This window comes from Chionomys nivalis, chromosome 15, assembly GCF_950005125.1.
Source record: "Chionomys nivalis chromosome 15, mChiNiv1.1, whole genome shotgun sequence".
In the NCBI taxonomy this organism is placed as follows: Eukaryota; Metazoa; Chordata; class Mammalia; order Rodentia; family Cricetidae; genus Chionomys; species Chionomys nivalis.
This window is the reverse complement of record NC_080100.1, coordinates 26,625,129-26,645,030: the sequence shown is the minus strand read 5'-3', so window position 1 is coordinate 26,645,030 and position 19,902 is coordinate 26,625,129. Positions and strand designations below refer to the sequence as shown.

The 19,902-nt window shown below is 41.0% G+C and overlaps 1 protein-coding gene across 1 annotated transcript in view; it reads left to right on the top strand.

Annotated features, from left to right (window-relative positions):
• Positions 1–19,902, top strand: part of Mroh2b (maestro heat like repeat family member 2B) — a 59,284-nt gene that overhangs the window by 26,321 nt on the left and 13,061 nt on the right. The window contains exons 20-30 of the mRNA XM_057790001.1: positions 2,002–2,109; positions 2,560–2,712; positions 8,992–9,018; positions 9,786–9,905; positions 10,070–10,149; positions 13,676–13,811; positions 13,900–13,995; positions 14,272–14,361; positions 14,669–14,789; positions 17,548–17,645; positions 19,401–19,553. Of these exons, the coding sequence (XP_057645984.1) occupies positions 2,002–2,109; positions 2,560–2,712; positions 8,992–9,018; positions 9,786–9,905; positions 10,070–10,149; positions 13,676–13,811; positions 13,900–13,995; positions 14,272–14,361; positions 14,669–14,789; positions 17,548–17,645; positions 19,401–19,553 (1,182 nt within the window). The remainder of the gene's footprint in view (positions 1–2,001; positions 2,110–2,559; positions 2,713–8,991; positions 9,019–9,785; positions 9,906–10,069; positions 10,150–13,675; positions 13,812–13,899; positions 13,996–14,271; positions 14,362–14,668; positions 14,790–17,547; positions 17,646–19,400; positions 19,554–19,902) is intronic.

Below are 19,902 nucleotides of genomic sequence, written 5' to 3'. Positions count from 1 at the left end.
CTCCCCAGAAATTCTAAGACATTTATGTTTCTTTCTCTCACAGTAAAGGGGAGAAACCACTAAACTTCATTGAGTGTGTGAAGCTGCTTCTATACCACGGTCTCCCCTTATCAGTGTTTGTTACCATCAATCTCTCTGGGTGACATTTCTAACACGACTTCCCTATCAGACTGTCCCTTTTCATCCTGCTATACACTAGGAAGCAAAGTAACTTTGTGCCCGACGTAAACATCCATTAAGAGTCTCACCCAAGCTGTGACAAATATGACCTTCCTCGGAGCTTCTCAGACAGCTGGCTTCCTTCCACTGAAGTCAGGGAGTGGCCCATACATTCCAGTCACTTAGGAGTGCCACCTAAGTGAGTTAGGTGCTGACACGTGGCATGGTAAGCGAGACCACACCTTCCTGTCTCTGCATCTCACGAGCGTGATTATCAATCAAGGAACACCAGACTGTCTGTCGGCCTCAGTGACGTGTAACTGGGAAGCCTGGAGCATAACATGAAGTTCCCAGTTGAGCAGGGACTCCACTCAACATTTTCAGATGGGAGGGAAGCTTGAGATTAAAATGCAACCTGAAGGAAATGGAAGACGAAAAGTGAAGAAAAGCCTTGTGACAACACTATGAATTTGAGGGCCTCAACAAGGTTGAACTGCCCTGGCTTTCTCACATGGTTCTCCAGCAGCCCAAGCACTGGATAAATTGAGAGTCCGTTTGTTCAGGGACTGGGTTTTGGCTGAAATGACAGATGAATTGGAAAAGAAAAACCACAGAGTGTTACGAGACAAGCATACAAAAAGTCTACAAGACTCAAACAAATTCTTATCTTAGGGTTTGAAACTGAGGCTCCTGGGTAACAAGCTATTTGATAGGAGTGTACCAAGTGCCCTCCACTGTCAGGGTGGGGCTTGGATGTCAGAATTAAAAACAGTGCCCCAGTAGGGTTGTGTATGCAAATGAAGTGTATGCAAACAAACTGCCATCCGTGAGCCACGACAAGATTCTTGTACGAATCATAAGGAAGAATTTATGGTGATGTCCATATTGGGAAAGCAAGGTGGGAAGGAGAATGTGGGCAGTGACTGTACCATTAGAATATGAAACAACCAGGTCTGAACAACCAGCCCTGAAGAATTAAGTCACCTCACATATGAGGCCGTTTCAAGAGTGTAGTGATTCTTCAAAATTATCAGTAAACATCACTGGTTATGTTGTATTTTAGGCATTTCAAAATGTCTAAAAATAATGGGGTGTAGCTGTCACCCTCAGCCCCCTATACACACACACATACCCCCTACACACACATACACACACGCACGAGTGTGCATGCACAACTATAGGTATTTAGGACAAGTATGACATTCAGCTTCATTTGACTATCCCACAGTGTACACAGATATCAGAGTTTCACACTGTACCATTTAAATCTATGTACTGTTTATTTGTTGATTGGGAATAAAAGCTAAACTTAAAAAAAAAATTAAAAAGCACAAACATTAGTCGTGCCCCCCATCTCTCGGGGATCAACTGTAGACCTCAGGGTGCCCTGTCCTCTGTGATTGGCCCTCAGCTCTCTACAGTGACGTCAGGCATTTGCACTTACTCTGTGTTTGGAACTCTCCCTTGTAGGAATCCCACTAGCTCATGATTTCCCTGCAGTCAGGGCCCTGCCTGTATTTAACTTTACTGCGTTTGCGCATGAGTCCTTAACAACCGTACTTACATAGCAGATTTCTCCCAGTCTTCATCAGCCACTGCCTTCTCTCTTTCTTGATCTCTGTAGCACTTGTCATGCCCTGGCATGCTGTATTGCTCAGTTCCCTGTTGCCTGCCAGCAGCCCGAACTGGCTGTGCACTCCACGGGAATAGGAATTTCAGGGTACCCTGTTGAACCCTGTGTCTCCCAATGACCGGAAACGTGTCTGTCACACAGCAGTAGATACTCAATAAGAATTGATCAAATGAATGCTTACACTCACAATCTGTTCCTTCCGATTTTAGGGAACCACATCTATTTTAGGATACTGCTCTGAAAACCACTTGGATATTGTTCTAAAAGTTCTGAAAACATTCCAAGAGAAGGAGAAGTTTTTTATCAATCGATGTAAGGTAAAGGAATAATTGTCTCTGAAGCTCGTAGTTACCTCAGAGGCAAACAATACTTACTTCTTTGGTAACCATCTCTATCCCATACTATTCTTACCACTTTCCTCAATTCTGAGCGTTGGCACTGCAGGATGGTCAGCTATATAAGAAGACCACTCCATTTTGGCTGGCACTAGCCCTAACTGGAAAAAACTAAGTGTACCTGCATTTGTCCCACCACAGTTTCGGTGATGTATACCCTACTTTCCTGAAGAAGGGATGGTTACACAGAAGCCTCACAGCCCCACACAGTCCTGTTTGTGTGCATTTGTACAAGCAAGAACATATCAGTTTCAGAATTATCCCAATGCAGTTGTTTAACTCTTGTGGTGGTCCACAGGATTAAGAGAAAATATGAAAGAAAGCAAATCCCTTCACACGATTTGTATCTCCCTCCCCCTTCGTGTCTTTCAGGGTATATTTTCTGGAAAAAAGAGCCTGACCAAGACAGACCTCATCTTGATCTATGGCTCTGTGGCTCTCCATGCCCCCAAGCAGCAGCTTCTAGCCAGGCTTGATCAAGACATCATGGCTCAAATCCTGCTTCTCTATAACCAATGTTCTCAGGTAATACCTGTCGCAGGACTGCCAAACCAAAATCAATAAATAAGAGCTAGCATGTTAGAGAGGTGAGCACATATGAACAGAGACGGTATTTTATGGAATAAGGCCAAACATTGCTTCCTTCCTGAGGCTCTAGGTAGTGTGTGTCCTCTGACTTTCCAAATGCCTTCCCAGAACTCTTGTATCCATGGTGATCTCAGCCTTCTTTGAATGTAAGTAATTACCCCAAATCAAGGAAGGGCAACTGGCTTATCACTTCCCTGTTGCAATAATCTTAACCTCTCATGTGTCACCTGTGATATTAAATAGTAAGCACCATATGGTGTGGGAAGTCCTTCTGTCTATGTTTTTTTTTTTTATTGGTTAATGAATAAAGCTGTTTTGGCTCATGGCTTAGCAGAATAGAGCAAGGTGGAAGTTCTAAGCAGATAGAGTAGAAAAGAAGGCAGAGTCGGGGAGACACCATGTAGCCAGCGCTGAAGGAGACAGACACCTGGTTACCATGAGCCTTATGGTAAAATATAAAATAATAAAAATGGACTAATTTAAAATGTAGGAGTTAGCTAGAAATAAGCATAAGCAAATAGATCAACCAGTGTTGTATAATATTTTCTGTGTGATTATTTCGGGGCTGGGCGACCGGAAAACGAACACGCAGCCTTCCCCTGCAACCACATATTCATTTTTAAGGTGAATAAAATGTGTCATTTATCAAGTTATTCAATCCACCTCACTTTGCACCATTTCTGCCTCTGCATTCATCCCAGGCACCCTAACCTTCCTGATTCTATTCCATGTCAAGAATGTGAGGCCAACCTCAGAGCCACCAAACTGAGTTGCAACTCTTCTGATCATTTCTTCCCCCAGAGCATTGTCTTTGTTTCTCTCACAAGCAATGTCCTACATATTGTCATACATATGTCATACATGTTATCAAAGTCACTTTACTGGACGTGCTCGAGGTGACCCCCTGAGAATCACTGAGGGATTGAATTCAAAGTTCGGCTTTGCAAAGTGGATTTCCAGGAATGGTGATTAAAGTAGGCCACAAAAGGATTCTGCAAACCTGTAGGCTTATGAGACTTACAAGTGATTCTTAGCTGAAGGCAGGTGTGGGATGTCTCCCTGATGATTTCCACATTTGCTTCTCCCTTATGTTGCAGACCCTCCTGCTGTCGGGATCTGAGAGAATTTTGCATTGATGTGAACAAACTGCCACGCAGGGAGATCACCTAAGGGAGTGATGTTTTAGTCTGGCTCATAGTTTGAGAGAGTTCTCTCCACGGTTCCTTGGCCCCCGTGTACTTGGTAGACTATTATGGTAGCAGGAGTAGATGTTGAAGTTTCTCTCCATGACACACAAGAAAGAGGAAGCAGAGTAATCCATGCACAAGATATGCCCTAACCCCTGAGTTTAAAGTTTCCAGCACCTCCCAAAAGAATATTATTATCTGAGACAGAGCATTCTGTGGAGGGACATTCTACATTCAGACCATCACAGGGCCTTTGGCTCATACTCGTGTGTGTGTGTGTGTGTGTGTGTGTATGTGTGTGTGTGTGTGTGTGTGATAAGAATAGGTTTTAGGGGGTTAAAAATATAGATATCTGCATATTCTAGGAGAAAGGCAGTGAGTCCCACACCTTAGTCAGCAGACAACAACCCAAAGAATCCTTTAAAGACAGAGTTGACCAATAAGTCCATTTTTAGGACTGGGTGACAAAATCTTGATGTTTAACATGTTCCTCGCATGTCCAGACTTCCAGGGAAATGTATCCGTGTTGGGAAGAACAGAGAGAGTTGAACTCGGTGATGTCAGGTCTGTCTTCCAAGGACTCACAGAATGTTAGATGTTACTGTACAGGGAATCAAAGACAATGACCAGTATATGACACAGCAGATAATCTTGGTCAGACCAAGGTAGATCATTATCTCAGCTCCGGTCCTGTAAAAGGTTCTAAGGAAATTGTTAGCACTGCCACCACTTAAATGAAGCAATCTTGTTCCTGTGAGACAGTCTCCGAGGTACAGCCTCACCATCGTTGATAATTGCCTTCATTTCAACGACAATCTGTCTGACAAGGCTCATTGTAACTTAGGGATGACTTCAGTGCCTTGTTACAAAAATATTGACCAATCAGTCATGCCATTTCTTATAGCCAATGTAATTGCAGAAGAGAATGAATCAGGAATGAAAAAAGGAGCTAAAAGCAGAGCTAGAGAAAGACAACCTAGAATCAGGTTTGCCAATGATTTCAACACACTATGAATTCTTTTGCCCTCAAATCTAATAAGTAACAATGAGGATTTTAAAAAATGATAAAATATTCTTGTGATACATTAATTTTTAGTTATCCATTGAGGAAAGAGTATAAAAATAAAATAAAATGGTAGATAAAGATGATTGGAATAAATACCAGTGTATTTTCAGAGTAAAAAATTCTGCTAAAATATAATATATTATATGTGAAGAAAAACATAAAACTTGTGGGAAATGTGGCTAGGGCATTATACTGAAAATAATCACTATAGACACACACAAAAAAATCAAAGATAGAAACGTAGTCTTCTAAGTAAAAATAAAGTCTGATATGTTACTCTGTGTGGTAATCACAGTGCTTGAAAGGATGAGGGGAAGAAATGAAGAATTTGAACATGTAAAAATATTGATAAAGTACTAGCAAATAGAATTCAAGACTACATTTTTAAGAAAATTACATACTATAACTAACTTTATTTCATTTCAGAGAAGTGAGGATGGCTCAGCATACATAAAAATGTACAATGCAACATATCGTTGAACTCAGGGACAAAAGTCGCGATTGTCTCAATAGATAAAAACTGTGATAAAGTTCAATCTTCCTTTATGATAAACATCTTAATAAAACTAGGAATTGAAATGATACATTCCAATATCATGAAGGTCATTCTTGACAAAGTCAAAGTCAGCATTATAAGTGAGAAAAACCTGAAGCTGTTCCCCCTAAAATCAAGAACAAGACAGGGCTGTTCACTCAGCTCCCATTATAGTACACGGTTAGGGCTGTAAGGCAAGGCAGGGAAAGAAAAGAGATGCAAATAGGAACAGAAGCCAAACTGTCCCTATTTGTAAACCGAATGAACTGATACTTTAAAGACCCTAAAACGCCATCAGGAAACTCTTGTGTCTGATAAGCAGTATCAACAAAGTATCAGCACACAAAATCAGCATATAAAGCTCAGTAGCTTTTCTATGCACCAATAACAAACTTGTCCAGAAATAAGTCAAGAAAAAACATCCCATTTACTACCATTTCAGAAGACAAAATATTTTTAAAAATAAATGTAATCAATGGTGTAAATCACTTCTACAATGAAAACCTTAAGACGCAGAAGAAACTGTAGAAGATATTGAAAATGGAAAGACATGACGTGATCATGAAATAGCAGAACTCATCTTGTAAAAATGCCTATATTGTGGGAAGTGATCCACATATATAATAGAATTCCCACTAAAAATTTAATGTAATTTTTCATAGAAATAGAAAATCCATCTGTACTGGTTTAAATGGAAATGACCCCCACAGGTTCATAGGGCGTAGTGCTAATAGAAAGTATGACTTTTTTGGAGGAGGTGTGGCCTTGTTGAAGGAAGTGTGTCACCAGGAGTGGACTTTGAGGTTTCAAATGCTCAGGCCAGGTCCAGTGCCACTCTCTCTTCTTGCTGCCTGCTGGTCCAGATGTAGAATTCTCTGATACTCTCCAGCATCCTGTCTACCTGTATGCTGTTATGCTTCCTACCATGATGACACTGGACTAAACCTCTGAACTGTAAGCAAGTCCCAATTAAATGCTTTCCTTTATAAGAGTGGCTTTGAAAAAAAAAAAAGAGTGGAGTCTATCCACAGAAATAGAACCTCAACTGAGACTCTATCCTAAAGTTAATATGCAACCAGAAGAGACCCAAATACCCAGAAGTCTCCTAAGCATCACAATATGTGGTCTCAAATTACACTTCAACACTAAAATAACACAAAAAAAAAGAGTGGAGTCTATCCACAGAAATAGAACCTCAACTGAGACTCTATCCTAAAGTTAATATGCAACCAGAAGAGACCCAAATACCCAGAAGTCTCCTAAGCATCACAATATGTGGTCTCAAATTACACTTCAACACTAAAATAACACAAACAATGTGGTGCTAGCTTAAAACGGACACATAGGCCAATGGACAAGAATGGAAAACCAGAAAAGATGCTCTCAAAGCAACAGTCACCCAGTTTTTGACAAGTTTATTAAATCTGTAATTTTGGGAGGGTGAGGTCTTTTTTAACAAACCATGCACATTAAACTGGAAATCCACATGTGAAAGAATGAAAATAAATCCACATCTCTTTCCCTAAACAAATACATAAAAAATTGAAGCCAATCAAAGTCCTTAATGTAAGACTAAAAGGCATAAAACTTCTTGAGGAGTAATTCAACAAACACTTAAGGTAGGGAAAAAAGCAAGGACTTTAAACAAAAGGATATAAAAGAATAGGAAATAAAGTGATGGTGTGTAGACTGTGGTGAAATTGCAAAACTTCAGCACAGGGGAAAAAAAGGAACCATCTTGTGATCTTGTGGGGGACAGCTCACAGAATAGTTCAAACTTTTTGTCAATTATACATCTGATAGGGAGTCAGTCTACAGACTCCACAGAGCAGCCAAAAGTCAAATACTAATGCTACAAGTCACCCAGTCAGTAAGCTGGCTAATGAATTGAATAGACAGTTCTCAAAAGGAGAAATAGAAATAGCCAATAATGACTTTTCAGCCTTTTAGTCAGAGGGGAGAAGACAAGTTAAAACTGCTTTAAGATTCTTTCCCACCCCAAGAGAAGTAGCTCTTGTCAAGAAAACCAATAACAGCAAATGATGGCACAGATATAGAGGAAGAGAAAAAAACTCAGGTGGGCATGTACACTGTTGTAGCCATCTTGGAAAATAATACAGAAATTCTTCACAAAACTACAATTGGAACTATTATATGATCCAGCTCTAGCATTCCTGGTTATATACTAAAAGAACTCTAAGCATAGAACAGAGATAACTGTGCATTCATGTTTACTAAAGCATTAGCAATAGTAACCAAAATGTGGAATCTGCACACATGTCCATCAGCAGACCAAAAGAAAATGTGATATACATATGCAATGGGATTTTGTTCAAACAAAACAAAGAATGAAATTACTTCACTTTTAGGAAAAAAGGATAAACACTAAAAATTATTGTTAAGCAACATAAGTCAGGACAAATATTGCATTTTCTGTCATATGTAGAATATATACATATATATGTTTGAATTTATTTATGTACATATAGTCATAAAAGTAGAAGGTAACTGTGATAAGTGGAGGTCCCAATAGCAAGTGATGGAATATATGTATGTATTATGGACGCCAAAGAGAGAACCAGTTCGCGGCAAGGGAAGGAGATGGGGAAGGGAGTGGGAAGAAATTAGAAGAAAGTATAATGATTTACATATATGAAAGCATCATAATTAAGCCCATTTCTTTGTGTGTTAGCAATAAAAAAAAAGAAGAAATTGGAATCAGCCTGGGCTACATAACAAGACCTTAAGTAAATAATAAAATTTAAAATGCAGAACACAATTAATTAAAATTAGAGCATGCAAATCACATTTTACAAAACACCTGAATTCAGTAGTAAATGCTAGTTATGAAACAGTGGAGAGGGGAGGTAGAATTGTCTGAAATCCATAGACAGCTGTAGCACAAGATTTAGACAGAGTGGCTCACTACACACTGTAAACGACCTCACTGGGAGCTGGGTTCAGGCGTGCATGGCACAGATTCTGATAGGGCGCAAGTCACCTGAACACCTTTCCTCCCCCACATAAAGCTGCACATAAGGAAACAGAAAATTGGCACCTGCTAAAAATATCCCTAATGCATTAGTCCCACCGGAACAGACTCAAACATCCAGCACAAGCTTGCCAGCAGTTCTGACTGGCCCTTCAGCTACACCGTCAGTTACCCCATGGTTCTCCATTTTATAGCCTTGCCTATGATTTACTCGAGAGCCTTTTGTATCTTTCTCCCTGACAAAATCAACTAGAGACATTTTAGTCTGAAAACACTGCCTTTACCCTTCTTGCTGTTGCTGCTGCTTTTCCGTAATGTACCTGCCAGTGAGACAAAATCCATCCTGTGGCTGTGCTTCTGCGTAAGGGGTGTGTCTTTGGGGTTGGGGAATGTCTTTAATTGTTGCTCACTCTGTATCTGCTTTTGTCTTTTTCAGGTTCTGGGTGTCTCTATGATAAATAAGGTAGGAGATGATAGATAGATTGATGACTTACAGATGGATAGATAGATAGATAGATAGATAGATAGATAGATAGATAGATAGATAGATAGATAGATAGGCAGACAGATAGATGACAGACAGATATAGAAAAAAATGAAATACATGCATATACTGAACATACTTCTTCCTGGGAAGTATGACAAGTGCAGATGACTTCATGATCGGGTTCTATTGGAAAGGATCTCAACATGCTATTCATTAATCCAATTTGAAGTCATGCTCCGTAAGCCAAATCTAAGAACAAAGAGCTACATTGAGGCTCCAGGTGGTTTAGAAGTATAAACCACTGTGTGTATTTTAAACTGCAGTTTGTGAATCCCCCACTCACGGGGGACCATTGGCATCAAGTTACTAAGTCACAAACAGCAAAACGTTTAGTGAAGCAAAGTAAAAGTGAAAAATTAAACAATACAGTGCACATAACAACAGTATTATTAATTTTTATTTCCGCCGTGTCTTTAGATTTTTGTCTGTGCAAGTAAATCTTAATATTTTTATTTCCTTCTGTGGTTTGTGGTTAGAAAAAAATATTTGAAAACCACCACTCTAGAAAAACTCCCATGTATGTGGGAAGAGATTGACCTTGGTGTCCTAACGTTCCTGGCACTCAAACCCTAGGTGGGGAGTGAAGGTGGCAAGGGGAGCAAACGTGTCACCTTTGGTCATGTTTGTAGACCCAGGCCTGGTGCCTAAAACCTGGGCTTTTACCAGGGTTTATTTTGTTTCAGGACATGGATCTGCAAATGAGTTTCACAAGAAGCATCACAGAGGTTGGCATCGCCATCCAAGACACTGAGGACTACAAGTTCCAGTTTACCTACAAGGAGATGCTGATCGGTTTTATGCTGGTGCGTGCACAAGAAGAAAGAAAGGAGACTCTGAGTATTTCATGTAAAAATGGGTGACATTCAGCATTGCCATGAAGCACGTCTCTTGAATCCTCTGACCCAAGGCACCCAAAGACCCAAGTCTTTCCAAAATGTTTAACCTCTTTTGTGTGTGTGTGTTCCAGGACTTGATAAAGGATGAACCCCTGAATTCCTTGGCCAGCCCTGTTAGGTGGAAAGCCCTAATCGCCATCAGATACCTAAGGTAGACAAAACCTTTCTTACTCTTGGCGCACATGTGTTTTATGTGTGTGTGCGAACATGCGTATGTGCATGTGCCTGGTGTGTATGGTGGACATGGAGTGTCTTCCACAGTTGCTCTCCACCCCACTTTTAGACAGAATCCCTAGAACCGAGAGTTGACAGTTTCTACTAGACTGACTGGCCAGTGCGACACCTTTCTCTGCCCACCGGAACACTAATTTCTCTGTGTATCCACCCCAGCACTGGGGTTACAGGTACACAACCCTGCTGCAGCTTTTATTTATTTTATTTTATTTAGGTTCTCAAAGTCCATCCCTGGGGTCCTAGGGATACAAACTCGGGACCTCATGCTTGTGAACCGCTCACCCCACCCCAAATCTTTCTTATTCTTATTTTCTCCCATTCCTCTCAGCCTCCTCCTGACTATCACCTGACTTACCTGTCAGTGCAGGTTCAAGTACATCCTCCCCAAAATAACCACGTTTCTTTAGTGGGACTCACAAATGACAGCTTTCTCCCCTCTCTAGGCGTTACCAAACTGGCTAAGACATTGATCCTTTGAAAACTGACAGGGTCAAACAGCCATTCAGAGGAGTCCGGTGTATTAATAAATAGATGAGAAACTTAAGTTTCTACACAAAAGGAAATTCCTCATCCAAGATCTTAGCCTACAGGCAAATTTTAATCTTCAAATTAAAACCTTATGAAATGTCAAATCACTCTAACTTTAGTTAGCTAGCTGAGATAAGCCTGACAAAGAAAAGAATTTTGTGCAAGTTTTTAGAGTCCTATTCCTTACTGTAGTTAAAGAATTACACTGTACTGTCCACATTTGAAAAGTAAAGTTAAAATAACAAAGCTCACCCGAGATGCCCCTGTTGACGTATTTGACAACATTTTTTGCGCCCTGATCTCTGGTCCTCACTTTCTTCACAGACCTGAGATCCAGTTTACATAAAACCTTCCACCCTCATTTTTCTCACTTCGCCATCCGAATTCCCACATTATCAACAATTCTCCACAAATGACATTTTTCTTTATCCTTATTTCTGTGTGTAATAGTTGTATATAAAATATCCAAGATCACGCATCATCAAAGAAATTAAAGTCAAAAACACTGAGATATCACCACTTTGCACCCTGTAAGATCACTGTTACCTCCAAAGAAATGTGTTGGTGGGGTGGGAGAAAAGAGAATCCTGTGCTGTGGTTTTCGGCATGGATATTGGCGCATTGTAGAGAACAGTATGGAAGTTTCTACAGAAATTTGAAAGCAGAATTATCACAGAACCTTTCAGTCCCTCTTGTGGGTAGAGACCCAATGAAAATGAGATCAACGCAGCTTTTTAGAATAACTCCAGTGTTCAGCGTAGGTTTTTTCATAAAAGCTGTGGTAGGAAAGCAATCTAAGTATCCATCAGTAGACGAGTGAATAAAGTCTGTGGAGAACATATACACAATAGAATATTATCCAAACTTAAGAATTAGAATAGCTTGCCCTTTGTCACAATATGGGTTCATCTAGAGGACATTGTGCCAAATAAAATAAACCAGACATGGAAAGAAAAAGTTCCATTGGGTCTCTTATATGTCAAATCTAAAGAAAAAAAGTCAAAAACAAAAAAATATATACAGAATAAAACAATTGCTACTAAAGGCAAGTCCAGGGGGAATTAAACATTGTCAATCAAAGAACCCAGAGTAATTTTCTGTGCAATGAATAAGTCTGAAGAGAATGTGCCCCGTTAACAGCTGTGCTTCCAAACAGCATGGTAATTCAAGATTTCAGCTACATGAGTAAACTATAGTTGATCTTGCTATAGTGTGGGGAGGTTATATGATCTATACATGTACTAATTTGTTTTCCTACACTAGTTTTATATAAACATATACATATATAAATAAAACCATGTTTTCTATTCCAAAATGCATAAAGTAATGCTAAATGATCTAACCATACAAATCAAAAATCAATCATTATATTATCTGATGGCTTATTTCTGGGTTCTCTGTCCTATTCCAGGGGTCCACGAGTCTGTCTATATACTTGCACCATGCTATTCTGATTACTGTGACATTGTAACAAGATTTTTAAATCAGTAAGAAGGGCTGGAGAGATTGCTCAGTGGTTAAGAGCACTGGCTGCTCTTCCAGAGGTCCTGAGTTCAATTCCCAGCAATCGCATGGTGGCTCACAACCATTCATAATGGGATCTGACGCCTTCTTCTGACATAAAGTTGATAGAGCATACAAATGCATAAGAGTATGCTTTACATGAAATAATTACATAATTCATTCGTGGTGGTATGATAGATGGATAGATAGGTAGGTAGATTAGATAGAATAAATTTGACAAAATAAATAAAATCAGTAAGAGCTGAGTACAATGTAGTTCACCAATAGAGTGCTTTCTGAGCTGTCGCAGAAGCCTTCCCCAGCACTAAAAAGATCAGATTAATTTTTAGTCGTATGTTTTATCTCATTTCACCCAAGATATCCAGTACATTATCACTTTATCGTGCGTTTGGTATTTTTAAACTACATTATCTTTCACTCAAAACTCTCAAAATTCAGTATATATCACACATGACATCTTAATTCATATTAACAACTCCGGGTGGCCATGTGTGATTGCTGGCTACACTCGGTTTGTATAGAACTCGACCTCTAATCACACGCAAAAAGTTGTTGATTGTATGGGGCCAACGTGGAGGAGAAGATAATCCATGAACTGGCGGAAAGACAATCTCTGGAAGCTGGAAATGTTATGTGTCCCTCGTGGTGTTGTTTCCACTAAGTCATGCATGTCAAGATTCATCAACGTGTGGACCTTGAGTAGACGCAGCTCACTGTACGTCACTTGTACATCAGCACACTAGTTTCAAGAAAGTAATCCGACAATGACCATGAGAAGATGGCAGACAGTCCTCCCAGCTCAGCCCTGAGTCCCACTCCTCTCAGAGCCCCTCTCTCATCTTCTTCTAACAGGTTCTTTTTTTTTTTTTAACAGGTTCTTCATTTTGAATTTTTTCCTAATGCGAAAGCTCGGAAGTGTACCCCTACTGTCTTGATTGACAATTTGACAGATTTTAACGAATGGCCTTTTCCTATTGAACTAACATTTGCATTTTCCTAAGTCATGTCAAATATTGTTCTGATAACTATATAGTAAATGTCTGGAAGGCAGGGAGGGAGGAGGCGAGAGAGCCAAACTGTCCTGTTCCTCACTATCTTAGCTTTTTTTTTTTTTACAGGAAATGCTCACAATAATAATTTCATTAGCACCAATAGCAACTCTAACAGACACTGTCAGTGTTTGAAAGGTGCTTAACATCTTACCAAAATCCCAGAGAGCAATGGATCCCCTTTATCTGTCTTATGATCACCTCCTCTCTCAATAGCTCAGAAATACTTCAGAAAGTGTGACACGTTTGTCACCTGCTCAGACTTTATAGACAGATCTTCAGCACCATCCTGGCAGGTTTGTTTGTAATTATCCCCTTTCCTCCACGTGGTTCTCATGTCAGCAAACTGAAGCCTCCGCTCTCACTGAATGATCACCTGAATATTCTTGAAGAGAACATCCGGAGGCTGCTGCCCCTTCCACCTCTGGAAAAACTCAAAAGTGAGGGCGAAACGGACAAGGACAAGGAACGCATTAACGTAGGTGCCCTGGGCCTGAGAAGAGAAGACAGTTCCCCTGGGGCTGTTTTCCCTTCAGCCTGAGACTAACAGTCACCCTTGATTTCAGTTTCTCTACGAACGGTCTATGGACGCTCTAGGGAAACTTCTGAGGTCCATGATCTGGGATGACACAGAGGCACAGAACTGTGAAGAAATGTTTAACGTGAGTAGGGGCCGCCATTCACACCGACTGCCCAACTCCCCACCGTGTCCTCTAACGTGCCACACTAACCAGCCCCACCCATCCTCTCCACAGGAAGACAGTCAGCGTTACCCTACCATGTAGGGCCAATCTTTTTTTTTTTTTTTTTAATTTACAGGAAGGTGGATACCCAGTTATAGAAGAAGCAGAGAAAGGGGGACAGGGAGGGTGAAGGGAAGATAAAATCAAACGCAAATGAAAAATACTAAGCAAAGACACTCCTTCTTTGCCCAACAGCTTCTCCGGATGTGGCTTGTTTCCCAGAAAGAGTGGGAGAGAGAAAGAGCATTCCAAATCGCCTCGAAAATCCTAACGAATGACATTGAGGCAAGTACACCCTTCAGGAGAGATTGCATTGCTAGTCAACTCTGGAGACGTCTGAGACTCTCGCCTGGTGGATCTCAGGTCCCAAATGGAGGGGTACGGCAAAGCCCTGGGTGATATCTCCCACCTCCAGAGCTGAGCAAGCACGGTGGCGACTTTGCCTGCTCGCTCTGGAGTCTTCCACCACCCAAAGAATCAGGTGCTCAGGATTTAAATCCATCCTAAAGTACCTGCACAGGGAAAAGAATGGACTTAACCCTGCTGTAGGATCAAGCCACCCCATCACACGGGTGCCTCCTTTATCTTGCAGGCACCCCAGAACTTCAGAATTGGGTCGCTCCTTGGGCTCCTGGCTCCTCACTCGTGTGATACCCTGCCCACCATCCGCCTGGCAGCTACTAGCTCCGTTATTGGTCTGTTCTGTGCAAAAGGTGGGGACTGCTCCAGTAAATGAAAGATGTCTTTGTAGCTTCTGACTCCCCTTTCCGCAGGTTTTCCTTCCAATAACCACCTCCTGCCTCTCCAGCCCTCGGCTCTGTTTCCTCACAGAATTCTCTGTCTTTTAGACTTGCAGCAAGTTGTCCGCCCCCCCCCCCCACCAGTCTTTTTGAGTCAGGGTCTCACTATGTAGCTCCGGCTGTTCTGGAACTCACTATTTAGACCAGGCAGGGCTTGAACTCACAAGGGTGTGGTTTTGTTTTGATAAGGTCTCACCATGCTGCCCTGGCTGGCCTGGAACTCACTAAACCAACCTGATGTGGAACTCACAGAGTTCTGCCTCCACCTCCAGAGTGCTGGAATTAAAGATGTGGAATTTAAAATCACACCCAGATTTAAAAAAAAAACAAATACAAAAGCATTACAACAATTTCTTAAAGTAGGTAAAATGTTTTTTGAAAGTCTCTGGTTTAAATGACTGAGAAACTGAATGTATTAGTACTGTCTCTGTATCGCATATTTTTCTTCAGGAGAAAATTACACAATTATTATGGTGCCATGTAATTTTCAGAGTTCCCTAAGAGAGCATTTTGTGGATGTTTTGTTTCTGTCTTAGAGACAAAGACTCCCACCCTCAGCTTTCCAGATATATGTGAATAACCGTACTTAACGATAAAAAAAAAAAAAAAAAAGGACTTGGGGCTCTGCAGTTAAGAACACCAGCTGCTCTTCCAGAGGATCTGAGTTCAGTTCCCAGTATCTACATGGTAGCTCACGATCTTCTGTAACCCTGGTTCCAGGGCATCCAATGTCCTCTTCTGGGGTCTGCAGAACCAGGCACACATGTGGTGCATTAGCATACAGGCAAGAAAAACACCTGTCTTAGGGTTTCTACTGCTGTGATAAAACACCATGACCAAAAATCGAGTTGAGGAGGAAAGTGTTTATCTGGTTTATATCTCATCGCTGTCCGCCCCTGGAGGAAGTCAGGACAGGAACTCAAGCAGGGCTGGAACCTGGAGGATGGCACTAAAGCAGAGGCCATGGAGTCACCAATAGTGACTCTAACAGACATTAACAGGGTTTCAATGATGCTTAACATCTTACCAGTGTCCCCGGGAGCAATGGGTCCCCTCTATCTGTCCCATCATCACCACCTTCCTCAATATCTCACAAATACTTCAGAAAGAAAGAAAGTCATGCTTTCCTAATTAACATTGTTGTTTTTCCTTGGTTGGTCAAATAAGCAAAATGGGGGTGGGGGAAGCATGTGTACTATTCAACAACAATTAGGTACAAGTAACTAGTGTAATACTAAATTAAGTACCCATCAATAGCCAATATGTTTTAATATGGGAAATTCAAAATTGAAGAATATATCATTATTTAGACTAAAAGTAATGAAGTAGGGCTTTTCGTTTAGGTATATCTGATTATTTGCTTTAGGGAAAAAAGGAAGGAAAAAAACAAGAAAGAAAAGAGGAGTAGAGTCTCACAGTATAGCCTTGCCTGGCTTAGAATGAATCCCATTATGGCCTGGAACTCAAAGCATTGCACGTGCCTCTGCCTCTGGGGTGCTGGGATTGAAGGTGTGTGCCACCATGGCTATGCTAAATCTGATTCTAAGTCCATATCTGCTGTTGCACTGGGCTAGGCTGCCTCCCACAGAGGGGTCCCAAGTTCAGTTTCCACAGTTAATATTCATTCTCATGGCATGCAAGAAATAATTCCTGTAGTTGGTTCTTGTTTTTATTCTTTTCTCTTTGGGGGGCCTGCCACCCAGCTCCCAAATGATCGCACGGAGGCTCATTCTGACTTATAAATGCCTGGCCTCAGCTTGGCTTGTTTCTAGCCAGCTTTCCTTAACTTAAATGATCCCTTCTACCTTTTGCCTCTGGGCTTTTATCTTTCTCTATTCTGTATACCTTTTTTTATTTCTTACTCCATGGCTTTCTGGGTAGTTATCTGCTGACGTCCTCCTCTCCTTCTTTTGTTCCTCCATCTTACTTCCCAGATTTCTCCTCCTATTAATACTGTCTACCTGGCAACCCTGCCCAGCTCTCTCCTGCCCAGCTATTGGTCATTCAGCTCTTTATTACACCATTCAGGTGTTTTAGGCAGGCAAAGTAACACAGCTTCACAGAGTTAAACAAATGCAACATGAAAGAATGCAACACATCTCTGCATCATTAAACAAGTGTTCCACAGCATAAACAAATGTAATACATCTTCAACTAATATTCCACAATGCATTACTATTTAGGTCTATTTATAATTTTTACCACTAATGAATTATGCAGTTGCTGATGAATTTTCTATCAAAATAGTTCCGTTTTCATTTTTCTTAAGGTAACTCACCACAGAATGAAAGTTCAGGAAGAAGAATGGTAATAGCAGTTTCTAAGGCACTGGCATTTGTTTCAGACAAACACTTTAAAATTCAGCTAGTCCTATCTGTGTGACCTCAAGCAAATGGCTTCATGACACTCTGCCACAGCTTCTTCACCTGCAAAAATAGAAACAGGAGCAGAGAACATAGCTCAGATGAACTCTGTGAGGGGAAAATGTGATCACAGCATGCAGTTTCTACCTGTAGAAACTGCTTTTGTGGCCGCCCCCTCATCAGGCGACCTTTTGTGTGTTTAGAAAAAAGAAAAAGCATCCAACAGCTTAATTACTGTCACATCAAAATATAGCAAGACTTTTCAACTCTGGGTTTTAAATGCCTCTTTCTCCCTTTACTGACTGTAGGCATTTGTCTGGAGGTAGACAGACTGCAAGGCTTGCAGGAAGGGCTGGAATCTAATGATCAGCAGGTCCAGATCAAGATATCCTCCAAAATAGCTAAGGTAATGAACATGTAAACCTGGCCTCATAAACTATTTCTGATTTAATTTCCAAATGAGTAAGTGTGGTCCTCCCCATTGTGGAAGCAGGAAGGCAGTGACTTAGATGTTCAAGCCGACCTTTCTGAGAGACCTTTGGTTCTGTCAGTTACTAAGAGTACTAACTTAGAGTCCATGTCCCAAGTCCTCAGCTGTGATTAACAAGGCCTGATGGAAGCATTCTGAACCATGTGGCTCTGCAAGGGGAGGAACTGGAGTAGAATGGATGGAGAACATGTTTTCCAGTCAATCAGATTCTTCTTCTTCTTCTTCTTCTTCTTCTTCTTCTTCTTCTTCTTCTTCTTCTTCTTCTTCTTCTTCTTCTTCTTCTTCTTCTTCTTCTCCTCCTTCTTCTTCTTCTCCTCCTCCTCCTCCTCCTTCTCCTTCTGACAAAAGATTACAGCTTATTTCTTAGAGAAGGTTGACCAATCAATTCTGTCATTTATTCTATCACTGACATATGCTGACTATACAGCATATGTCAAGATCAACTCTAGGCCCTAAGAAGAGAAAACCAAAGTTATATTGCACCCTAGTCAAATAAAACATCAAGTAATAATAATTGAAGAAAAGAAAATCAAGTAAAGGAATAAGAACGAGGTTACAGGTGACCCTCTGGAGAAAAAGTATGTATCCAGTAAAGAAAGGAGAGCATGGCTGCATGTTCCTAGAGTAGGTGTATTTCATCTGTACATCGCCATGGCGGATCTAACATATCCAAAAGGTCACTGGCTGCTGTAGGACAATGGAATGTGGAGGGAATAATAACAAAATTAGCAAAGTCAGTTCGAAGGAAATGATAAGAATCCAGTTATTAGGTGAGATAACTTGGATCAAGGTGGCAACAGCAGACAATGAAAAATTGGTGCGAGTGGGGAAGAGATGTTCGCTCACGGCATATAGTAGAAGCCTGATACGTTTCTCTTGGGACTGTAAAACCTCACAAACCAGCTACCCTGAAAGACTGGAAAACAGTTCATTATTTTCTCAAGAATGCATCATCAGACCATTTAACACTGGGGAGTCAGTTCTGCATACCAATGTTCTCCTGTCAATCATCTTCAGTCAGCTCAAGATAGTCAAAGCCCAAGATGATGCCTTGGGGAACTCAGTCAGTCTTCCAACTTCTGCCTGGCTGCCCACTTTCTGTCACCAGATTCATATTCAGCCATAGACACTTACATCCACACACTGCTGTCAATCAAACATTCTGGGCTTCCTATACCTAGAGATCAAAACTGCAGTTTTTATTTCCTTGACCTTCTTGACTGCTCTCGACAGTGAAGAATAGATACTGCCAGCCACTTAATCATTCATCAGTATATGTGACAAATTCTCCCAAACTTGAAACATTTCTATGATATATAAAATGTGTGTGGAGGTTCTTTCTTGTGTGTGTGTTTGTGTGTGTGTGTGTGTTCTCTACTATTTTCCTTTCTGCAATATGCTATAACTTTGGATTTGGAAAAGAAATTGTCACAGAAGACTTGAGAGTCAATAACTACAAAATAATAAAAGAGACCACCCCAGATAGAGTTTGCTGAAAGATAAAAAGTCATAATAGGTCCCATTTCCTCTGGTCTCTGTGGCTTCAGTCAGATGTTAGCCATTTAGAAAGCACAGTGGTTTCTATTATCCTAAAACACGCTGTAGCAGCAGGTTTAGGTGTCTGGATCTAAAGGGACGTGGGTGATAATGCATTTATGGCTATATCCTCAGATTGTCTGCAAATTCATCCCCAGTGAAGAAATCCAGGCATTCATGGAGGAGACACTGGATGGCCTGGAAACTCTCAACCCCATGTGCACAAAGGCCTGTGGCATATGGATGATTGCAGCCCTGAAGGAGCACGGCTCTGTGCTGGAAGATCAGGTGAATGACAACCAACCAGTCATGGGGCAGAGCAGGATTCTAGCACCTCCACAGTGCCGAGTCAAATTCCCATTCTGTTCTTCCTCTAATCATTAGTCTAACGGGAAGCAGGCAAAATCTTCAGGGACCTCAGCAGAATCCTAACCTATATGTTAACAAGGCTGGATGGCCTAGCTAATCTTTGATTATAACAACTTTTAAAACACAATAGAGTACCTGCCCAGACTGCACAAAGACCTGTGTTCAGTTCCCAACATGGTATAAACAGGGCAGCATGGCACATGTCTGCAGTCCTAGCTCTTGGAGGATGGAGGCAGTAGATTCAGGAGTTCAAGGCCAATATCACCTA